The sequence below is a fragment of the Phasianus colchicus genome, chromosome 4 (assembly GCF_987193195.1).
Source record: "Phasianus colchicus chromosome 4, bPhaCol1.hap1.1, whole genome shotgun sequence".
NCBI lineage: Eukaryota > Metazoa > Chordata > Aves > Galliformes > Phasianidae > Phasianus > Phasianus colchicus.
This window is the reverse complement of record NC_143439.1, coordinates 57305460-57330131: the sequence shown is the minus strand read 5'-3', so window position 1 is coordinate 57330131 and position 24672 is coordinate 57305460. Positions and strand designations below refer to the sequence as shown.

The 24672-nt window shown below is 36.1% G+C and overlaps 1 protein-coding gene across 1 annotated transcript; it reads left to right on the top strand.

Annotated features, from left to right (window-relative positions):
• Positions 1 to 71: 71 nt before the first annotated feature.
• Positions 72 to 24548, top strand: NCAPG (non-SMC condensin I complex subunit G). Its single transcript, XM_031588418.2, has 21 exons — positions 72 to 318; positions 420 to 626; positions 1775 to 2003; positions 3478 to 3623; positions 4309 to 4393; positions 7469 to 7661; positions 9454 to 9603; positions 11390 to 11530; positions 12392 to 12515; positions 14000 to 14089; positions 14259 to 14438; positions 14784 to 14894; positions 16482 to 16601; positions 17389 to 17625; positions 17946 to 18127; positions 19908 to 20082; positions 20465 to 20626; positions 21116 to 21287; positions 22717 to 22809; positions 23268 to 23346; positions 24220 to 24548. The coding sequence occupies exons 1-21, from the start codon at positions 208 to 210 to the stop codon at positions 24344 to 24346; spliced, it is 3114 nt and encodes a 1037-aa protein (XP_031444278.2). The 5' UTR covers positions 72 to 207; the 3' UTR covers positions 24347 to 24548.
• Positions 24549 to 24672: the final 124 nt, after the last annotated feature.

Genomic DNA, 24672 nt, shown 5'->3' with positions numbered 1-24672 from the left:
ACAGCCGCGCTCAGTCGCGAGCGTGCGCGCGCTCCCACCTTTTCTCGCGAGACTTGGGGGCGGCGCTCGCGCCGATTTTGAAGCTGGTGGCCGTTGCAGGAGGGCCTGGCTGCTCTCCGGCTGCGCTGCGTTCCGCTCCGCAGGGCTCCGTGTGGGAAGGGCGGCAGCTGTGGCGCTTGTGCGGGCGCCAGCGCCCTGCTTGCAGCCATGTGTCCGGCGAAGAAACCGCTGCAGATCCAAGAGGCGTTCCAGCTGGCCCAGAAACCTCACCAGAACCGCGCGAAGCTCGTTGTGGCTTTGAAGAGCACCTACAGCCAGGTACCGGCCCGAGCGTCTGAGGCTGAGGGGAAAACTGTGGGACTGCTTCTGAAAGGTGACCCTGCTGGTTATCAATTACTGTGGTTTGGTGCTTCTTTCAGTTAAAAGATAAGGAAGACTTCCATGAAAAGTTCGTTCATTTCCTGAAGTATGTCATGATCGTCTACAAGCGGGAGCCAGCCGTGGAGCAACTGGTCGATTTTGTGGCTAAGTTTGTGACTTCGTTTTATCAAATGGAGAAAGAGGAGGGTAGCGAGGAAGGAGAAGACAATTCGCTTCTTAATTATGTGTTTAACTTTCTGCTTGAGGTACAGTAATACTTGCTGTTAAATCTTTAACATGCAGAGTGGAAACTTTACTTACTGGAACGGGCTGCCCAGAGAAGCTGTGTATGCCTTGTTCTTGGAGGTATTAAGGCCGGGTTGGATGGGTCCTGGGCAGCCTGAGCTGGTGGGTGGCAGCCCTGCCCACAGCAGGGGGTTGGAATAGGCTTTAAGGTCCCTTCCAGTGCAAACCATTCTGTGGTTCTGTTTATACACAGTGGGGAAAACTTTCTTGCATTATCTACAATCTGGAAGCTTAAAAGTGAAAGCAAGGCAAGGATAGTGCTTTATGATTTGAAAAACTAAAACCAAAACAATGTGTATGTAAAACACACAGAAACAAATGAGCGGGCAGTTGGTGGTGGTGGTGGATGGTTGGAGTAGGTGATCATAGAGGGCTTTTCCAACCTTAATGATTTCATGATTTTTATGATTATGACAACCGCAAAAACCCTCAGCAAAACAGATCTTAAAAGTTAGGTCTGTGAGGAAAATATGACTTGTTTTCTTATTTGACTATCAAACATGTCATTTAATGTATACAAATGCACCCACAGTGAAACATGATATTAATTTATACTGTTTCATTGACAAGTAAAAATATTAAAATGCTTTTCACACAAATGATTGGCACTCGCGTTATTAATTCCTGCTTGTTCCAGGAGTTTATGTACAGAAAGAAGACTGTCAATTCTGATAGTGTGATATCACAAATAAAATTAAATTCTATTAAATTAATGTTTTGGCATGGAAAAGTTATCAGTAATGTCAAGAGCACTAGCTAGCCATCATCCCTATTTTCTTTCTCTTTTAATATTTAATGGGGACAGGAGGAAGCTAGCTCATGTAGTTGTATTCTGATTAGTGGTGTAGTTTTCTTCCTTTCTGAGGGCATTGCTAATTGTGTACAGTCTGCTGCTGATGTAAATGATGAGCTATAAATATTTTTCCATTCTGTGAGCTTTTAATCTTACTAAAGAATAGAAAGAGCTTTTGAGATATGAAAGTGCTTATTTTATCTTCTGTATGGAGTTTTAACTACTTACATATGCATATTGATAATCTTACAATGAAAATAAGAAATAATACTTTTTTTTGCCTCTCCCTTCCCACCCCGCTCCACTTCCCTGCAGTCTCACGATGCAAACAGCCATGCAGTTAGGTTTCGAACATGCCAGCTTGTTAATAAAATTTTGAGAAACATGCCAGAGAATGCTCAGATTGATGATGAATTATTTGATAAAATTAATGAAGCCATGCTGATTAGACTTAAAGATAAGATTTCAAATGTGAGAATTCAAGCTGTCTTGGCCCTGTCGAGGCTTCAAGATCCTAAGGATGAAAACTGTCCTGTTGTTAATAGTAAGTAGTACTTATTTTCTTTTGTGTAAAAGGTTTGTTGACTTATGTTAGTTTGCTTTGAAACATTTTTTTTGAAGCTTTGAGTAACACCTTCTTAGAGTGTTTTCTTCGTGCAATTGTTACAACAGTAATGGAGCTCATTGTCACTGGAGCTTGTATAGGTAGGGTGGTGTACGTTCAGGGGGAAAAAACAGAACTTGTTGAATGAGAGATCCTCTGGGAATTAAATGCTTGATCACTCTGTTCTGTGAACTCAGTGCAGCTGTGGGATGGTGAGAAAGATAGTGTTGCAAACTGGGATGGACTAAGGATTCATGCTTGCTCTGTTCAGACCCTCTTAGGCTGCTTTTGTGCAACTAAGTTGAATTTGCGCAAAAACATTCAGAGGAGTAGAAATAGTAACACAAAGACTGATTTTGTCCAAAACGACATCTGCCTTCTGTATCAGCAATGCACCTGGTTAATGGCATTGTTGACCTATATGTGTTTTGAGCCTTTTTTTTTTTTCCTTGGCAAATCTCATCTTGCTCATAAATCATAGCATCATAGAATGGCCTGGGTTGAAAAGGACCACAATGATCATCTATGTGCAGGGTTACCAAACACTAGACCAGTCTGCCCAGGCCACATCCATCTTGGCCTTGAATGCCTCCAGGGATGGGGCAATCAGTTCCATACAAGAGATTAGTACCGTTGGAACCCTGTTTTCCTTAGTCTGTTTTGTGCCAACTTGTGAACTTCATTTTGGATGGTATGCTTTTTTTTTTTATTAGAGCTCTTGCCTCAAGAGGCAATAGTAGATGGACTATATGCTTGTAAAATTATTATAGTATATTATTAGCTTAATTCTTTTTCTTGTTAAGATGCCTTTTTTGAAATTGTTTTCTGAAAGTTTGTTTCTATGTTTCTTATTTAGGAACAAAAATTTCATAGTGAATCAAGGTAGTCGCAGATCAGAAAGGGAAAGTCGAGTATTCTCTGATCAAATCTTTTGTTGCTTTGAAAAAGAGGCAAGGATATAACAATTACATGAGAATGATAATATTTATCAATATATTTGGCAGGCTTAATGCAGTTGTCAATCTTCAGTTGTTAGGAAAAACTGAGGATTTTCCTCAGAGGTGGTAAGGATGTAATTCCAGTGAATAGAGGTCCAAGACACCAACATTTGGATACTTTTTTTGTCCAGTTAATGACAAAGTAGTTATTTTATGGGTAAGATCTGGAGTAGCAGTTTTATTAACAGAAGATCCTAATAATAACAAATACTATTCTTGCATTTGACTTTAGTTCTATGTACAGTTGCCTTAAAATCTTGGGGCTGTGATCCTAACCTGATCCCTATGTTTATATTAGCGTTGTGCAAAAGGGGGAGGTTTCAATAATGACTGCTCATCTTCTTGAATATTGTTCTTTTTTCAATAATGTGAATGCCTTACGCCCTTACAAAAGCTCCTGACTATTTTACTTTCAGTTTACAACATGTTGCTTGAAAATGATTCAAATTCAGAAGTGAGGCGTGCTGTGCTGTCATGTATTGCTCCATCAGCAAGGACTTTGCCAAAAATTGTAGGGCGAACTATGGATGTGAAGGAAGCTGTCAGAAAGCTAGCATATGAGGTAAAGTGCACCATTTATAAATAATTTCAAACAGTGGCTTAAGAAAAGGCTTTAAATCTTCTATCATATTTCATTGGTTAAACTGTGAGATTTTTCACTTACCAGAACTTTGGTGGGGCGTTTTCAAGTGTGCAAGAACTTGCCTGATAGAAATCACATTTCTAATATAATACAATTCTTCAAGGTTGTTTATACAGTCTGTGATCTTCTATGCCCATTTGGTGAGCTTAGTGAAGCAATTTTTCTTCTGTTTTATACTACAAATAATTAACTAATATTAGGATCACAGCCATACTAGTGTAAAGTTATGCATGGTTTTCATATTCCATTTTTGTTAAGTATCAACTGCTGTTTGTTTATACATGTAGAGGCAGAAGGAAAGAAGGTTGCTACCATATACATTTTTTTGTTCGAGTGCCTTAAAAATTACAGAACAGGATCTTCAAACAAAATGTAACACACAGCCACACACACAACTTGCTTAACTTAGATTAAGTTTCATTTTCTTCCATGAACAGGAATCTGCTTACTAGATAGAATGCTGATGATACAGGTATTATAGGCTTTTACTGACTTAAAGTTTCTGTGGATTGGATAAAACTAAGAGCTTGGATTCACAGACAGCTCACAAATTCACTTGTTAAAATGTGTACAAATGTTTTTTAATATCTTCTTTTTTCTTAAGGTTTTGGCAGAAAAAGTCCACCTGAGAGCTCTGTCAATAGCACAGAGAGTAAAACTGCTGCAACAAGGACTTAATGACAGATCTGGTAAGTGATCATTTTTAAAACATCTTAATACCAGTATTTGAGAGAATACCTTCTAATGTAGTGGAGATTACTGATGTGGAAGCCGTGATGGCAGTAATAAGGAGCTCAAGGGAGTCAGGAGAAGTTTGGAAATGTTTAAGCACGAGAAATTCTGCTTACTGCTTCTGTTCTTCCAGTCATCTGCTAGTGGATAAACCAGAAGAGGATTGCATTTTCAAAAAACAGGAAAGCCATTGAGCTCTAAAATAAAAATGAATGCCATTAAAATTAAAGCTAGGAAAAAATAAACAACAAAAAAACCCTCAAAAATAATGCAATTAAACACAGAAGTAAGAGAAATGTAGTTATTTAATTGCATGTATTTTTGAAAAAAAGATGCTTCATTCCAACTGTCTTTGTGACCGTTGCATATGAGGAAAAACTTTTTCTCTCAGAGTGGTCAGGCACTGGAATGGCTGCCCAGGGAGGTGGTGGAATCACCGTTCCTGGCAGTGTTCAAGAGCCGCCTGGATGAGAAGCTATGAGATATGGGTTAGTTTGTGGTAGCAATGGTAATGAGAAGATGGTTGGACTACGTGATCTTACAGGTTGTTTCCAACCTTGTGGTTCTATGATTTATCAAAGAATTTAGTATCAGGTTGAAAATTGTTTTAAAATGTTTCCTGTGTATGTCATATGAGAAATTTTGTTTGTCATTTAACTGGCATGAATATTACTTAATGCATTTTTGATCGACTCTCATTCATTTCACTGTGAAGTAGTTTTATTGTTTTTGAAATCTTCTGTGCTGTATCATCTTCATGAAGAGCTCTTAGGAACGTGCCAGTATTTCTGTGCACTGCTGTTGTCAAAACGTTACAAGGCCATGTGCATCTTGAGAGAGGTTTGCCTACACAGGAAGTGACGTTTCTTTCCAACAATAGCAATTACATGGAATTCCACCATAAAAACTGCCAGTTTAAGTGTAGCTGTGTTATTCACGTACTTTGGGAAGTCTGTGTTAAGCCTTGCTAGGTGTTACTCTGAATGCTTTCTGTAGTAATGTACTGCCTGTGAGTTGTGTGAATTGTGACCGATGTGGCTGTGTGCCTTCAGAGAGCAGAAGTAGTACACTGCTAACTGGTAACAGAAGCTCTTCAAGTGCATCATATATGAATGTGTTCTGAACTGGGGACCATATGAGTGTATTCTTGATCGAAGCAGAAGTGAGAATCAGCTGAGCTCTCTTATGCTGTATTGAAGTGCGCTCATAGAGAAATCATTTCTCTGCATGATAAGTTTTAATTAGCGTTTTTCCCACCTACTCTCAATTACTGCATAGTAACTTAGTGAAATTTTTCAAGTTCTGTTTTTGAATTCTAGCACTGGAAAAAAATACATTCTGGACTGCTATTTTTTTCTTATCAATATACTAGTGTGTGCAGTTTGACATAATCAGGCAATTCTTGCTCACTTTTCCTCCCTACCAAAAAAGAACAGTACTTTATCTCAACTGATAGCTCTCTTGTCTTCGGATGAATGCATTTCTGTTTTAGTAAACTTTGCAAACCAGAGGAAAAAGCCACCCTCACTTGCTTTTTTTTATTTCCTGTGGTCCTCCATCTGTCAGGAACAAGGATTAGCTTCATTTCATTACTGAGAAGGTATAGACTTTCTATGTGGCTTATATTTTGATGACCTTGAAGCGTTTGGCATAGAGCTGCTTTCTTCCTCTTCCTCTGCTGGTGTCTCTTTTCCTTAGGATGATTCTTCATCCCAACTATTGAGAACTTGTTCTGTGTTTTGGTGTGGGTTTTTTTTTTTTTTGGCCTATGTATTATCTGTCAGGGTATGCAGCTTCATTGATGTTGTATGCTCTTCGCTAGGCAGAAGAGGTTTATGTTCCATAAAGTCTGTATTTACATAGACATCCACTGGTATTCTCTCATTTTGATCTGTTTTGAAAACAGACCTTGATTATGGGTATCCTTATTGGATTTGCTCATGTGAACATACTCCCAAGCTAACAAAGAGGAACTTGTTCATTAAAGGTTGCTAGGCTGGAATGTCTTTCTTATTGGCTTCAGAGGCAGGGTTTATAATTAAACCAGATCTAGAAGATATAATCCAGATTTTGCTTAATTCTACTTTGCAGGGTGCACTTACCAATTCAGCTGTCAGTTCTCCACTTGCTTTCTTTCACACTGCTACATTCTGATAGTTTATCCCTTTGACTTCTTGGAAATGCGTCTTGTTCTTAGAACCTTAATTGAGTGGGTTGATTTTTTTGTTTGTTTGTTTTTTTAAACAGATCTTCAACATCTTTTAGAATTCAGGAAGTGCTGTCTCTTATTATCATGGGTTATATAGAATAGGAAGGTGAATGTTGTCACTGTTTCCCTTATATTGATTATTGTTTTCTAAAGCATCCTAAGAGCATACTTCAGTCACTCTGTAGTTATCCTTTTCCTTCCAACAGACTATTAACCTTTGTTCCTTGCTTAAATCTAGATGTATACTTGATGTTTCCATAAATACCTTCTTCCTTGATGAAGCTTACTCCACTGATCCTGAAATTAGTTGTTTGTGTCAATGGGGAGGAGGTAGTGGAGGGATTTACTTTGGATTGTGAAACACACAGTTGGATATTTGAATTAATACAAGAATTCTGTGTGGCAAATCAGAATAAAAGTCTGTGCATTGGTCTCCTGCCTCAGAAGTGGCCAATTATAAATCTCTGAAAGAGACCAACTGTATAGACACGCTTCCCTAAAATGTTCCATGGCTTTAATAAAAGAAGTCATGACTAGTGTATTTTCTGGGGTGACGTGTAGATTGTAAATGTAGCTGGATTTGGTTAAAGAGTCTTTATTCCTTACAGGGGAAAAATGATGTTCCCTCATACAAGTGGTAGTTTTCCATATGCAGTTCTTATTTAACTGTTGTGCCACTTTCAAAAAAAAAAAAAAAAAAAAAAGCCCAAGTTCAACTGTATAATAACTTTATGTAACAGTGATTTGTGAATGTATGTTGAAAACTTTTTTTTTTTTTGACATGCTCTAACATTATCAACTGTTTCAATTTATGCATTATTAGATGCTGTTAAGGAAGTCATGAAGAAGAAATTGCTTCAAGCTTGGTTACAATTTACTGAAGGGAATGTTTTAGAATTGCTTCATCGACTGGATGTAGAAAACTGCTCAGAAGTGGCTGTCCCAGTACTGAATGCTGTGTTTTCATTGTTCTCACTTAACGACTGTATTCAGAACTGCAAATATCTTGACAACAGGTATGGAGATCAGTTTTCTGTTGCTTATGAGAAGACTGATATTTTCGTGTAAGCTATGATGTATCCCTGGTGTTTGTATCCTAAGTGTTTTGGTTATATTTTGTTTGTTTGTATTTCTAATGTGTTTGCTAACTGAAAATGATTGTGAAAATCACAGGGGGGAGTATACTCATCAATAAAGTGAGCTTTGCTATGAGTAATAGGACTTAATTTCTTTCATTTTCCTGTGCTGTCTCTGCAGTTCACACACAGTAAAGGTGGTGCTTTAGTTTACACCTGCAAAACTGTAATCTCTTTTGATCTGTGATAACTGATTAAAAGAATCAGTATCACAGATTCTGTATCACCTTTTTAGATTCTGGACATCACCTTTTGTCTCTTCTTCCCACTCATCATTGATTTTTTTTTTCTTGCTTTTTGTTTTTTCTCTTTGCCTTGGCTTCCCTCTATCCCTTTTGCTGGCTTAGGGTAGCACAATTTGAGTTTCAGTTATTCATATACTGTTTAGGCAGTCTGTGAGCTTATTTTTCAGCCTTTGTTTCAGTCTATTTTAGTTGTTAAGGGAAGCTTGATGGAGCTTAGAGGCTTCTTTTCCTGCATTAATTTTTGGTGGAATTTGTTTAAGTGAGTTCTAAGCTATGGTGAAGAGAATGTGATATAAATATAATACTAAATTTCATAACAATAAAATGAAAGGAGGAAGGGGAAAAATAGAAACTATAGGAAATTGCTAAGGGAGGCAAAAAACGCATGGCCAGAAAAGTCTTGAGTTAATCAAAGAAACCAGAGTGGAATAATTATCTAAGTATCATCTCATATGATACACTTAAATGACAAGTAGTCACTGATTACAGAATGCAAACAAGGTTATTCTGTATTTTGGAGGAGAAAAAGTGTAATCCTGTCTTATGAAATATTTTGCATTCTGTTTTGAAACCAGCAGATGATATATTGTACTTCAAAGCTACAGGTGCAGGCCTGGATTTTAAAAACATGGTAACGGGGAAATAACATTCTCACAGCTGTTGGAAATGTGCCAGTTTCTAAAGTTCAAAGAAAAAATGCTTATAGACTTGTTGATCTGACTTTGATCCTGCACAAACAAAGGCTCCTTTCTAAAAGATTGGGTTAACTGAGAATTGTCAGTAATGTTTTGAGGAAGTGGGTCTGTTGGAGTAATGGTACCTTGCGAAGCAAGTGAAATGATTCAGCTTGTAATGAAGTTATTTGATTTATGCAAAGCACTTGGCTTTTCTTTCATGACACTTGTGATTACACCCTGAGGTTTCATTTACATGTTATTAGGGTTTGGATGTGTTTTGGTTTTGTTTTTTGAGCAAAAAGTTTTATAGAATGTCATGTGAAATGCTGCAGTCAAGAACAGAACAAATAGTTTATGAACAGAAGCTGAAAAATAATGCAATTCTACAGATAAGTGCAATTCAGTCTTCCCCACTTGTAGTCATGGCAATGTTTCATAGAGTGCAAGTTTAGCATGGATGGTTACTTTTGGAGATCTGAAAGGCTGAGCAGATTCTTTTCTGCAAATATAAAGCTTTCATATAAAATACTGAACACAAACTGTCTTGGTGTAAAATGCTGAAGAGCTCAGTGTAGTAAGAAGCTCTAGCGACTCCATGTCCTTATTTATGAAAGAAGTGATTTTTGTCAGTCTGTAAGTACAGCTATGGAGAGTATCTTTAACAGGATTTTTCTTCTTAGGAAATAATCTATTTCTGTGCGTTTGTTTTGTATATTTTCTTCTCTTCATTTCTGTTTATTTGTTGTTAAGAAAACTGATTCCATTGGAAAACTTAACAGCTGAGAATGTGTTGCACTGGAGATGTCTTTGTGAACATCTAAAGTCAAAAGGTGAAGAAGGTGAAGATTTGCTAGAACAGATGTTGCCAGAACCAGCCATATATGCAGATTACTTATTAAGGTACACTGCATTTAAAATACATTTTTTGTCTTCCACCAGAGTAATTATTTTTGAAAAGGTAGATCGTATTTCTGTGCTTCAGCTATTCAGATTTCTTTCAAAGCCAAAGATCTGTTTGAACAGTGTTTTTTCTTTTTTTAGAATAAAGAATTTTCAATCTTTTTTTAAAACAAAAAAATCCAAAAAGCTAATAGAATATTTCAAAATGTTGTTTTCACATTATTCATTGATTATGAGCAAGATGGACTTGAAGGTGAATTGCATATAATTCTGTGTCATTAAAACTACTAGAATGATTGTTCTGTAACATGCAGCTCTTCTTTTGGCTGTCTGTTAGTACCCAGGTTGCTGTTTGTTTGGTAAAGAGCCTGCGGAAACTGTCATGTTTTTCATTATGGTAACTTGTGAAAATGAAATAAAATTTGCCTGCCGTCCCTGTCTTTCTCCCTGGTCACAGGGGCATGCTTCACAACAACTTATGTTCTCAGCTTGTGATTGAACTGCCATGGCAGCCAGTTACAGGCCAGTTTAAAGAAGGAGAAACAGTGAATGTTTTGTTAAGTCAATCTTCTACCTAAGTGAAGAAAAGGAATTCTTTTTTTCTTGGTGAGATACTCAGAGAGAAAAGCTTTCAGTCTTCACATTAATGAATATCCTGTCCAAATTCTGTGAGCATGGAGAATGCTGGGAAACAAGTGCAATACTTGTAAACTATATAGTGAAGATTACTAAAATACAGATAAATCAGATCTGCTGAAGAAAGTATTTTTAGAGATGCATATGTTTATTTGGAAATATATTCTTTTTTTCTCTTCAGTGGAGTAGCATACTAGTATTAGTCATAGAACCATAGAATGGCCTGGGTTGAAAGGGACCACAATGATCATTGAGTTTCAACCCCCCTGCTATGTGCAGGGTCACCAACCACCAGACCAGGCTGCCCAGAGCCACATCCAGCCTGGCCTTGAATGCCTCCAGGGATGGGGCATCCACAACCTCCTTGGGCAGCCTGTGCCAGTGCGTCACCACCCTCTGAGTGAAAAATGTTGTACAAATCATTGCTACTTTCCAGAGTTTGATGTGCTAATGTGTTTCATAAACAGAAGTAAAGAATCATAAACACTTAATATAGAAATATGGGTCCAGTCTAGTGAGTGTAACTTTATGAATTCATAATTGGTTTAACAGTTCATACAACATTTATTCTCAGGAAAAAAATTAAAAAGCTGTTCCATTCAATCTTACTCAATAGGCTTTCAGTAATCCTCCCCTTAAGGAAGAGGCTGAGTAAAATTAATTAGGTAGATGCTGATGCTTGATTGTAGTATCAGCTATAAAGCTGCCCATTGGTGAGCAGTCCCATCAGTCGGTTCGGCTAAGATTTGTGAGTCTAGTGAAATCTTTGTTCTGTGTGTGCTATGACAGCATCAGTTAAGAGAAGTTAGAAACTGCAAGTCACTGACCCTTAAGAACAAATACAGGATTGTATGTTTTATTTTGGTATTTCATTTTTTGCATTCTCAAACAGAGAATTTGTTTTTAATGGAGTGCAATATTCTCAAACTGTACATTATTGGTAGTATTTATCTGTGAACATTATTGGAAATATTCATTTATGAAAAGGAGAACATTAAAAAAATTAGGCCTTGTAGACAAAGTAATTGCTTATTTATACGTGACAGGGAAGTGTTTTTGGTTTGCTGTTGTTGTTGTTGCTTTGTTTTTTGTTGAGTTTTTTTCATTGCAATCATGATTCTGAATCATGATCTGTTCTATTTGGATTCAGTTACATACAAAATATGCCAGTTCTTGGAGAGGAACAAAGAGAAGACTTTGCTTGTTTTGAAAACCTGATGACAAAAGAATTTATAGGCCAGCAACTGATTCTTATTATAGACTGCATGGACACCTCTGAAGAGGGAGGAAGGTAAACTTGGGTAAAAAATCTGTTATTGAGCGGATGGCACTTATATCTGTGGAGGCATAACAGAGGCATAAGGCCTCTGTTGGGAAAATGACCTGATCAAACATGAAATGTGAGTCTCTGCTAAGTGGCAAAAAAAAACCCAACACCATCTCTTTAATGGAATTTTGCCCAAGAGTGTGTGAAATGCTGCTGCTTGCTTTTATGGAAAAAAGAAGTTTCATGCATATATAATGTTGTGGAGAGCAAACTTTGTTGTTTTTATGGTACTTTCTCAATTATGAAGTTACAAGACTGTTCATTTGGAACTCAATATACCAAAAGTTAAGGAGATAAGTGAATGATTTCTTCACTTGTAATGGGTGGCTTGTGAGTATCTTGAGTTTTAAGCCCAATTTGCTAAGGCCTAAAAAGGTAGAGAGAGAGTTTAGATTCAGATTGAGTCAGATTGAATTGGAATGTGTTAACTGAGTCTTTCAAACAGTCTTCCTATAGTTTGAGCAACATTTTCCTGTGAAGTAGTAAGAATAAATTTGGAAGCCTATACCATCATAGGCATTTTCTGAAAAAGGACAGTTATGGTATTACTATCAGGTTGTCATTTTCATACCATCAGAGCCTAATATGCAATGGCAGGCTGTCAGGATATTTTTGCTGGAATGACTTTTAAGCAATAGTCAAAACTGATAAAAAAAAAAATAAAAACAGTATTTTCTAATCAAGAGAAATAAACTCTACTAAGGAACAAAATAGTTACAGAGAAGCTTATCCTGTAATGTATTCATCACATTAACTCAGTGTGGGTAAAATAATTTAATGCTTAACAATGCAAATTGTGTTGTTTTTTTCCCATCCTTAATGCAGAAAGCATCTGTTAGTTCTTTTAAAAAAGATTCTTATTCTGCCTGCAACTTCAACAGCTCTTGTATCGCCACTTGTAGAAAGATTACTTAAGATCATTAAGGATGATGCCGGAAGGATTCAAATTGTAAGTAATTCCAAAGACTTATTGTTTTCTGGGTTCTGCTTTCCTCGTATGACAAACAGTGTTTAGAAAGCACTGTAACAGAAATATCAGGAATTAAAATGTTTTTGGTTTGGAGAAGATCATAAATACTTCTGTGCTACACACCTTTGCCTCTTTTTTTTTTTCCCCTCAACATGGCTGCATTTTGTGCTTATATGGAGATCTCTGTTTTCAGAACATGTTGCTGATTTTGTAAATGTAACCCTCAAATTAGGAAACTACTGCTCTTCAACTGCCTGTTTCAAAATTGTTCGTCTTATTAGATCCAAACAGTTTTGGGTAGAACGTTCAATGAGAAAATGAAAATACTTTACACTTCCAGATTATAGATCTTCTTTCCCTCCTTTCTGCTGAGAAAAGACCTCAAATGTTTATAAGAAAAATATTCTTTTTATAGTAAAGTCTCTATATAGAATCATAGAGTGGCCTGAGTTGAAAAGGACCACAATGATCATCTAGTTTCAACTCCCCTGCTATGTGCAGGGTTGCCAACCACCAGACCAGCCTGCCCAGAGAATGAGGAATATTCCTATGTAAGGAAAGATTATTTCAACTTGTCTAATGAAAAATGGACCCTTGGTTTTGCTGAAATAATTTAAGTAATTTTGGTACTTTATGGACAGACAGCAGTTCTGGAAAGTCTCAGCCCAGTAGGTAAAGCTGGGATATAGGTTTGTTACATGATCATTTTGGAATACCTATAGTAACCCTGGCACTACAGTGCCATATAACATAACACTAACAGAAAATGTCTGATTCACTAATATACTAGCGAAATGCACTGATTCAGTATATTCTGCTGTTTGGATAGAGGTTAAGAGGAAGTTGACTGTGGGAATCTGATGCAAGATAAATCAAATTGAAACAATCCCTGTCTCAATGGTCTTTAGTTTTCTTTGTTTCATCTCATTCCTTATTAACATAACAGGCCTGTCCATAATGAACTCCTTTAACCAACTGAAAAACCCTCAGACTAATTCTGCTTCCAGTTCCACACATGTATTAGGCTTGGAATTAAATTACTTATTTGGCTCTCTGTGTTACATGTGTAGTTTATAGAGCTGGAAATGACAGTGTTAGTGTATTTTGACTGCAGCAGTAACAGATGAAAAACCTTACTGTTGTTACCATCTGTCTTTCTAAAGCATGTGTTCAACCCTAGAGAAGACAGTGCCTGTGAACTGTCGTAGAAACTGTTCAACTTACCTGAGAATTGTTTTCTTGCTTAACTAGCTAACTGCAGATAAGACCAGACTTTAATGATTAGGCTACTCACTGTTAAGTCAGTCCTCCTTGAGAACTTAGTGTAGTAATGTAATGGTTAAGGAAAACTGCACAGAAGTTTCAGAAGGATGGTATTTTAGATTTGGATAAGTTAAACTAATGCTTGGTATCTGATATGTAAGCTGATATCATTGGCACTAATATTTTGTTTGTAACAATAGATTGCAGAAATTGTCTCAGAGGTTCGTGAGCCAATTGTTTCTGTTGACCAGCCTGTTGATGCTGCTGAAATAAGAAAGCAACAGATTAAGGTAAGCAAGTTTTAGCTAACTGGAAAAAAATAATCCTTGTCCATCAAGTAAGAGTTTTACATAGTTGTATATTAATAACTGATGTCAGTAGTGCATTGTTGGCTAATACCATATAGGTTATAATGCTGTATAATGATAATAATTATTTTCTTTCTGCTTTACATTTCAGTTGGCTGAAATAAAAGTGAAACTTTTTGAAGCAAAAGCAGCTTTGGAAGAGTGCATTACTCTGCAGGATTTTAATAAAGCATCAGTATTAAAAGAGAAAATAACTGAGTTGGAACACACAAAAAATGATCTGATAAAAGAAGCAGAGCAGTGTGAAATTAAAGAAATGCGTGTGGAGAAGGTTTCAATTTTTCCCTTTTCTGTATTTACAAATGCTAATTGTTTTGGAGTTTATTCAAAATGGATTGCAATAAACTGCTCTTTTGTTCTTAAATAACTGAAGAATTCTAAAAGGAGTTTAGTTAGCTGTATTTACTCTTAACTGAAAACATGAAATTGAATCACTTTTCACTGTTTATAGATTGATTAATTTACACGCATATCAAACCTGTAGTGGGTAAGAAATGTTTACCTAAGTATGAAATAACTTTGCTTACTGTGTCTATTCTCACTGTGATTCTCACTATCACAGCCACCATTTTTAGTAACAGAATTTCTTTTTTTTTTTTCCTGACTCACCCTGAAGGATGATCCTGAAACACTGTTGAAGTGTCTATTGATGTGTCATGAGCTTCTCAAGATGATGGCCCTTTCTAAAGGAATTGATCCAACCATTAATGAAATAATAGAATCTCTGGTACGTAGCAATAAACGCTGTTGTAGGTTATAATAAAAATAGATGTCTTAGCTCACAGACAGGATGGTCTGTGATTGTTTCAGAATCATTTTGCTATATCTTCAGTACTGTGACTAGTGCTTTTGAGCTGTTTTAAAACATGCAAGTGCAGCTCAGCTGTGAGCTCAGAATATACACCAGAACTGAATGCAGCAGGGAGTTACTGAAATAAATTGAGACTCTCCCTGTAACTGAGTGTGCTGCTTCAAAAAAAATCTAATAGACTGCTCTGTGGATAACAGAGGGGGGGAAAAATGGAGAAAAAACCCACAGTATGCTACTGTGTGAACACATGGTATGCTCCCAACTAAATACTATTGTGCTGTTTTTATCCCACCTATCTAGAAAGGTTTTATTTGAATTGGAAGTTGAAGTGAACTTTTTTTTTTACCTGGAAGAGAGAAAACTTAGGGTTGGAAAGAGGTCAGAAGTCATGGGTATCATGGAGAACGTGAGTAAGACTTGCATAATCATAAAGTAAAGCTGGCAATCACCAAGCTTAAAATAAATGGAATGAGTTGATTCTTCTAATACATAATCTATGGAATTCCTTGTAAGAAGGATGTGTGCATGCTGAGAACGTGCATAAAATTCAAGGAAAACTGAGTAAGTTCATAAAAAAGAAATATTATGGAATAATTAGATAGCTAGGAATAGTCTCACATTTCTAGAGTGTCTCAGCTACAAATTGCTGGGATGTTGACAATAATTCACGGGAAGCATTTACCTAGCCTGCTTGTGTAACACTCTACAGGAATTTGGTTTTGATCTTTATTGTTAATAGGGCAATGATCTGGAAGATCTGACTCAGTGTGGCATTTTGGCAATTTTCTTTCCAGTTTGAATTCTAACACCAATTTAGAGCTTCAATACTGTGGAACCACACCTGATTTCTTTCAGACGTATGATAGTGTTCTAAGAAATCATAATTAGTTTTGATGTGTCCATCATAATTTTTTAATTAGTAATTTAATTTCCATTTGTTTTTTATTGCACTTCTCTATCTTCAACATCCTGCTTTTATATTGGTTTTCTTGCTGGGTTTTCATATATTAGGACTATTTTGTTATTTTTTTAAACTTTCTTCATGGAACACAAAAATATAGACTGATATAATGATAGCATGCATCCTGTATGCAACCTGACTTTTCTTTCATGTGGATTCTTACAGTGACTTCTTAAAACTATTACAGGTAAAGAAAGTCGTGTCTGTATTTTACAGTTTAGAACTGTGTGCTGTTTCTTTGCAAGAATGTTACAGTATTTTTGTGAAGAACTGTGCAGGTTTGTTTTCTATTTCAGTAGTGGTCAACTATTCTGTTGGAAAACAAAGGTCTATTAAAACAAATACAAGACAAAATGCTGGTGATTCTACCATTATTTTATGTACTCAAAAATCTAATTATGTTTATATCTAGATAAATGGAGTAGTTACCACTTTCTGGTCTTGTATCACACTGTTATTCCTAGTTTCAGTGTAAACAATACAGCCAAGACTATTTTTGACTTGCATATTTCAGTGACAAGCTGAGTATTGTTTTTTTCCAGATACTTCCTGGTGTAACCAATGTCCATCCAGCTGTGAGAAACATGGCAGTTCTGTGCTTGGGTTGCTGTGCCCTTCAGAGCAAAGAATTTGCTCGACAGCATCTTGCATTGTTGTTGCAGGTAAAATTTGTATTGGAAGATGGAATGGTGGTCCATTTGACAATAAATAAAACCACCTTGTATGTATCCTATGTAGTTCTGGTGCTCGAGTACCAGCAATTCCTGACTTCCTGAAGTTTAGGAGAATGTATTTTCATGTAGATATTTCTGATGTCTATGAACAATTAAAACCCATATTCTTTATGTAGGCCGCTGTTAGAAGTAGTGTTGGGCTAAACTGATGAAGGCTCACTCTCGAGGCTAACCCACTATATCTTGTTTTGATTTGAATGTTCATTTGAAGCATAATACACATAGTAAACTATGGACCTTCATGAACTTACCTCTGTTCCTTGACGTATTTTGTATAATGTTTATTTTAACTAAGCTACATGGTCTTTCAGAGCAAGGATTGTCTTACGTGTTTTTTCTGCAGTGCATAGCACTATGGACTTAGTACAGATAAAAGCTTTTGTTTGTTAGATGTTTAGAGGTTGAAAGGTAAGATTAATGTCTCACATGTGCATACCGTGAGTGAAGCTGGATTTTTTTCTTATTAATGGAGATTGCATAGAAAATTTGATAGATTATTTCTCAGAATATTATAATTTCAAGTTGTTTAAGCTTCAACTCATATCCCACCTTCTGTCTGAAGTTTGTTTTACTTGGGAAACTTTATATGAAACTTCATGTATAGATGTATAGATCCTGGAATGATCTTATTGAAGAAAAAAGATAATATTCACTTCTATTATTCTAATATTAAGCAGTGCTGGTCTGTTATAAAATTATGTATGTATTCTCCTAGGTTTTACAAATAGATAATATAAAGGTAAAACTCAGTGCTTTAAAAGCAGTCTTTGATCAGTTGATGCTGTTTGGGATTGAGCCATTCAAAGCTAGAAGAGACAGTGAGCCTCAAAGTGAAGAAGTGCATGTTGGAAATGAAAGTTGTGTGGAAGAAAGTGAAACAACAGAGAAGAAAGAAGAGAATGCTACAATTCACAGCTTCCTGCAGCTGCTTTATGGTTTCTTAGACAGTGAGGTAAGAAATATTATATATTTTGCCTTGCTTTCCTTCTAAAATAACTTCTGTAGAAGGCTTACGCTTCTGCTAGGTTGCATTTGAACTTTACAGGATGTGTATTGAGTAATCTCATGTTAAAATACCTAATTGCCCTAGAAAATAACTGCCACTGATGCAAGTAAGTGTGACTTCTGAGCCAGTTATGCATTTTCTGCAGGTGCAGATATTGAAATGTAGATAACTGATTTTCAAAATTAGATGTAGGCTATACAATGCAACGAAGTATTAGTGAAAATCATTGTGGCTGGTGTTTTGTCTCTATGACCAACTCTCTTCAGTTTTCAGAACTCAGAACAGAAGCTGCAGAAGGCATAGCCAAACTGATGTTTTCTGGGAGGCTGACAAGCGCCAAACTTCTTTCGCGTCTTGTTTTGTTGTGGTATAATCCTGTGACTGAAGAGGACACTCAACTTAGACATTGTCTGGGAGTTTTCTTCCCTTTATATGCTTATGCAAATAGGTATGGCTTCATATTAAATATTATGTGATAATGTATATTGATCAAGCAGCTTTAGCAACCCTTTTCAAAATGCCATAAATGCTTGTTAGACCTGTTTAGTTTAATCTTCTATGTGTATTACTTTTGAATGTATGCAGACTCAATCTATCACCATTCTGAAAACTTTCCGTAAATTCCCTCCTCTCTGCCCTATTTTTTTTTCTTTCCTAAGACTCTTTGAAAGTGTTTTTCTGTATATTGAATTAAAAAAATAATTTAAAAGATGTCCTTTATGTTCTTGAACACTACTTTGGAGCGTCACTTAATAGCAGCTATCAGGAAAGGTTCAAGATAGAATGAACGGCTCCCAGTAGATATCGGAGAAACAAGATATTTTTGTTTGTTTTATTAACTGAAGTTTATGCTGAACTAAAGGCACAACTGATTCAAAATCCTTTGGTAGTGGACAGACGTTTATTGCCCGTATGACAGCTGATTCAGAGCAGTCTGCAAAGTTGCCGCTCAGAAAAGAAAAACTGAGGTGAATATGTGAGTTCTGGCAGAATTTTGTGCCTAATTTTGGTACTGATCTGTCACTGAAATATAAATTCAGTATGTTTTGTGCGTGTTGTTCAGATGTTCCTGATCACAGGTATAGTCCAGAGGCTCAATTTTTGAAATGTTTATAAAATGTTGACGCTGGCTTTTATACATAATGTTCTGGTGCATCATTAGAATGGTGTGGTGCATTAATGGCAAGGACAGATTCCTGCATCAGTGAACAATTCTTAGTTCTGAAATCTTTATTAAAGAGTAGTAGTTTCCTTGGCAGCCTTGTGTGTTTATGTACTACCATATATCTTAAAAATATTGTTTTTCTAACTGGTAGGAAATAATCTGGATATGTCAGTTGTTTCACCCAATTTAAAGCGCAAGTTGTTAAGTGGGAGAGTTCTTGCTTCTCTACATTCTTGCCCCACTTATAGTGCACAAAAAGTCTTTTGGTTAGCTCATTTGAGTCAATGATCCAGAAGCAAACAATCCAGTGTTCTTAAGTTATTTACCTTATTAGTTTTGTTCCCCAGTTAATTGGGTTCGAATAGAAGTTGAACAAGTATCTGAGATTAAATAAGCAAATAAACAAAAACACCAAATAAACCAAAAAGGCTTTGATTCCCTGACCAGTACTTTGCATGTTTTGGCACTGTACCTGTTAAATTGTTTTGACCTGTGTTGTGGAACTACACCTTCAGACAACTTGCCACAAAACTGTGCAACTGTGTGGGTTGTAGGCTTGCTTGGCAGGAGTCCTGAACTCTTCTGAGTTCAAGAAAACACAAATATTTCTTCCAAAATGCTGTTAATCACCATGTTTTTTTGCCAGGCTTCATTGTTTTCTTACAATGAGATGTATCCCCAAAGAGAATTACTAGCAGAAAGGAGGAATGAGCAGAAGAAAAATGAAGATATAGGGAAGTGTGTTTCTGTCCCTTGAGAGAGAATCTGTGTGCATATATCAGTTAGGCTTTCTGTGTTAAGTGGTTAGGTGCAGAAGTAGGGAGCGTTACATAACATTTCCTTGGAAAAAGCCCCACTGAGCTAAAGCTTTAAAGGAGTTGCTTCTACAGGGCAGGTTTTGTGGTCTTGATCCTGCTGTCTGTCTCTGGTGAGATTGGTCTATCCTCTGACAGCTAAAATATAAAGTTGAAAGCTTTAATTGTAGAATTGAATTGAAAAGATTTAATCCTGTCTCAATACACTACTAATAATACACTACTAATGCTTGATTCAACTGAAACAGATCCAACCAGGAATGCTTTGAGGAAGCTTATCTTCCAACTCTGCGAACACTGTTAAATGCTCCTGCAACTTCACCCTTGGCTGAAATAGATATCAGTAATGTTTCTGAGCTGTTGGTGGATCTGACCAGACCGAGTGGACTGAGACCTCAGGCCAAGAAGTCTCAAGAGTATCAGGTACAGTGGGTAAAACTGGAAGAAAGCATTACTTGTACCTAGAGATGAAGAACTGACCCCTTCAGTTACTGCTGGTTGTTTGTCAGGGATTCCTAGATTCAAAACACTGATTAAGGAAGTGATTGTTCAGGCTATTAAATATCTCTCTTTCACTCTTACGCGTCAGTAATACTAGAAGGAATTTGCACCATTCTAGTGATGTACTGGGAAAAGCAGCTTTAAAAATCAGTTGGTGAATGTACCCAAAATTCTGCATTTTAAAAAAACAGATATTTGCTATGAAAAATTAATTATTAGCTGCCTAAATTAGAATGATGTAGTTGTTGTAATTTGTAAATAATTTTCAGAGAAGTTCCATGTATTTGATTTCTTTCTTTCATAGGACTTAACAGTGCATGATAATTTAGCATTGAAAATTTGCAATGAGATCCTGATGGACCCAACTGTGCCCGATGTTCGTATTTATGCGAGAGCGTTAAGTTTGTTGGAAATCAGTAGTTCTTCCACAGAGAATCTTCTGCTTCTGCTTGATGAGATTCTAGAGGTAGTATATAAGTAACATAGCTCTTTCTAATGCCAATAGCAGTCTAATATTCTGATGTGCTTAAAAATGAAGTACCTGTTGTTTAATATGACAACTTGACTGAAATTTTTTATTAAAAATGAATTTCTCAAAAATTGGTTAAAGAGGCATTTACAAAAATCTGATAGAGAAAGATAAAGCTATATGAAATGTTGAAGATCCTGCTCCCCTACAGGGATATCATCAAGAAGTAGCAATGTTCCATTTTGCCTTGAAAGGTCCTGTAACTTTATTATTTCCTCAGATTCCCTTTAAAAATAAGTCTTTTGGGGTTGTGGGGCCTGGTGTTGATGGAGAAAATCTTTCTCCTTTCAACCATAATAATCAGCTTTATGTGATGCTTTTTGTCATTCTTAACAGTAAATTTAACTAATCCTTGTAGTTGGTATACTTAATAAAGTAAATAGTCGTAAAATTAAGTAGCTGTTAATGTTTAGTGTCTCTTCCCAGAAAGTGAAAGATAAACTGTGTCAAAGAGCTATTGAGAGGATCAAGAAGAACTTGACCAAAAGTAAAAATGTGAGCAAAGATCACTCTGAGGGCACAGAGGAAAGGGGAGTCTCTGAAAAGACACAGGAAAATGGCAAGACATTATCTGCAAATACTATTCAAAATGAAGAAGGTAATTCAGGGGAGGTGTAAGATAGTAGTAGGTGTGCAATTGAATGACCTGCATGGATTTGTATGAAAAGAAGTCTTAGTTATTCCCCTACTAAATAAATCTGTTAGGAAAAAAAAAGCGGAAGAGTAAAATATGTGTACTGTTGAAAATAACTCAGAACAAATATATATCTTACTATTTTAATGTAAGCAGTGCTGTATTTTGAGTTTGAAGATCTGCCCTATAGTTGTTCCTTTTTAAAAAAGACAATATTAATATCTGATGTTTTCTTGGCACTTCTCTGCCAGCTAAACCTTGTGCTGTCTTACAGAAAACAACATGCAAATCCTTACATCTTTAGAATGCAATTCACTAAGACTCCAATGGACTTGGACTCCAATGGAGTAACAGTGCACTTCTGGCAGACTGTATTATGGTTATGTACAGTCAAAGCACTGAACTGTTTACAGTGGTCTCTTATTACCAGTTCATATGTTGGAACCAGGTTTGTTTGTATTGCTATTTGAGCTTATAGTGGAAGAGGCTGGCAAACTTTCCATGGTCAGCACAGCTTATGCAGTTGTGCACATCTTAGTGGATGTTATGTTGGTGGCACAGGAAATCTAATGTGTTTCAGTTGAAAAGCAATCAGATGAAATGTGCTTAGACTTCCTTGGCTTCCTCTGCAGACTGACACACAGCTATTTTAAGCAGAATATCACTTGAGGAAAATCTTAATTTTAAAATAAATGTTGTTTATATCCTAGTAGATTACTTCAAGACTTTAATCTGCTTCTGAAAGCATCAAGTATCTTTTGTGTTATTATCTTCTACGCTTATTTATTGGATGGGAAGCTGGAACTCTAAAGCAGCTTCGTATGTCTATTTATAAAATGTTCTGCTAATAGCAAATGGTATTTTGGGATGAATCTCAAAAGAGGAATTTTGAGAACTTTAAGCAAGTTGTAGGAGAAAAGCATTGTTTTCTTTCAAAATATGATTGGATCATTAAAAGTCAAGAGGTGTTCTTCAAATATAAAAATAATAGATGAGAGCAAAATGAGTTACTTTTTGTCCTTTGACTCCTGCAAAGGAGATATAAATTCGACCTTAAGAAAAAAACTTCCTAGCTGTGCCATAAATCCCCGAAGAAAGGGATTTCCTGAAGTCATCAGTAATTTTTAGGGGTGGGGGGCAAAAAACAGTTCTCAGGAGGAGTTTATACATGACTGTGGGAGTATTTTATAGCTATGATGGGGCAATGTTATAGCTGAATGACGTTTTAAACTTCCTTCTGGCCTTATTATCTAATTTATAGTTATAGGAAATTTCTAGTTTAAGGAAAATGGATTTAAAACTGTATGGATTTTTTAGGTAGTGGTTAATGTACTGATATTTACAGTAAATTGAAAGTTGATTATCTGACTTCTGCATGTATTCTGCTTAACAGAAAATAGTAAGGATGTTCTTCATACTCCAGTTACTGAAGTGAAAAGTAAAGAAACTGCAAAACTGAAATCCACGAGAAACAAAACTGGCAGAGGTATGCACTGGATTTTTCTGGCTATTATAATGGCTGATTCAAAAATTAACTCTTTGTGAACCTCTTCTTTCATATAAACAATGCAGTCTTCATAGTATGCTTTTAAAAAATGTATTAAAAGATGAAAGTAGCCTGTTTTCCACAAAACTTTTTTGCTATTAACCTTTTCCAATCAGAGAAACAAATCAACAACAAAAGCAACCAAAAAGAACCAAAGAACTTCTCTGCCTATGAGGTTTCAAGATGGTCACAGTCATTTACAGTAATGTGACTGTGAGAAGTTGTTGTAGTCTGTGGAATTTTTAGTTGTTAATGTTTGTCTAAATAAAACATTCCACTCAGTGTTGTGACTGCATGCTATTATGCACTTTAATACATCATTGATCACTAATTGAAAGGTGCAAAACTGTTTAACAAAGGAAATAATGTGATGTGAAGAGGTTTTTGCTTATACTTAGGGCAAAGAAAAGCAGCGGTGGGAACAAGGTCTGTGAGCAGAAGAAAAACTGGCACAGCTGTGAGATCTGGTAGTGAAAGGTAAATACTTTTTACCTCTGCTTTATACTTTTTCTCTCTGCCTTCAAAAGCACGATGTCTGTTCTAGTAAGAAACTTAATTCCTTCCTAGAAAGGAATATTTTTCTTTCCCCAAACCTAATGCAGAAGTAAATGCAGAAAAATACTTTTCTTAAGCTGATACTTTGAAAGTTTTCAGACGTACTGCTGTATTTCAAATGCTATTATTCCTCAGATCTGGTAATTTTTTTTAGATATTTTATGTGTAGAATTAATATACATTCTGTCTGTCAGAAGTTCCATTTTTGATTGCATTTCTTTTCTTCTGACCACTTCTGCTTTTTGTTTTAATACTATTTCTGTGGAGAATTCTGAGTTTTCAATATGTTTTTTTTTCCCCCTCCATATTTCTGGCTTCTGTTTGTTTCCTATCTTTCAACACTTTAAAAAAAAAAAAACATCTAGAGTGTGTTCCTTCCCTTCAGATCTTGTAGGATAGAAACATTGAGTTATCTCTATAATTATCAGTTGCGTTATTCTTTTTCAAGCAAGTAATCCCCGGATTGAGGATGATCAGGGTTAGCCATTGCAGTTTGCCTGTTCAGTGTTTGCTTTGGGGATTTTACTTATTTTGCAATTGCTGATCCTTGGTTATCTGACAATCATAGAATCATAAGTTTGGAAAGGACCTACAAGATCATCTAGTCCAACTGTCCTCCCATTGCCATTGTCTTTCCTGATACTGCTGTATCACCTGGAAAACACTCATAAATTCTTGTTACTAATTACATACTTTCTATACTTGAGATTTTTTAAGGATTTACTGTACAGTGAAACAAACCCTTGAATTTGTTTAGTCTTCTGGGCCTTAATTTTAAAATATTCTATATTTCAGTGATGATGAAATGCCAGAATCAGTCCCAGTGCCAAGTTCAAGGCCTTCGAGACGAGCAAAAACTGCAGCACTTGAAAAAACAAGAATGAATCTTTCAACCCTTTTGTGTACAGAAGCCAATGAATAAAGACAAACTGAGAGGAAATGTCCCCTGCTAATGCCACTTAACAGCAGACATGAAAAATTAAGGTTTCTCTTGTTGTTTGTTGTTAGTGTCATTTAATTTTTTCAGTATTTGATCATTTATAGCTCCATATTTTTCTAGGAACTTTAGATTAACTTTCCCATATGAATTACATCATTGATGTAATAAAAACGTTAAAATATTACCTGAAGAAATAGGTGTTTTTTTTTTTTACTTACAAATATAAATTTTCAGACTCGTTAGATATAGTGTTAGTACTTAATATTTTTCAGAGAGAATGCTTGACCTGGAGTGGTTGCGTGATGGCA

Coding starts and splice junctions, on each gene's coding strand:
- NCAPG (XM_031588418.2), top strand. CDS start 208: ATGTGTCCGGCGAAGAAACCGCTGCAGATCCAAGAGGCGTTCCAGCTG. Junction 627..1,774: donor TGTTTAACTTTCTGCTTGAG/GTACAGTAATAC, acceptor ACTTCCCTGCAG/TCTCACGATGCAAACAGCCA. Junction 20,627..21,115: donor TGCTTGATGAGATTCTAGAG/GTAGTATATAAG, acceptor GTCTCTTCCCAG/AAAGTGAAAGATAAACTGTG.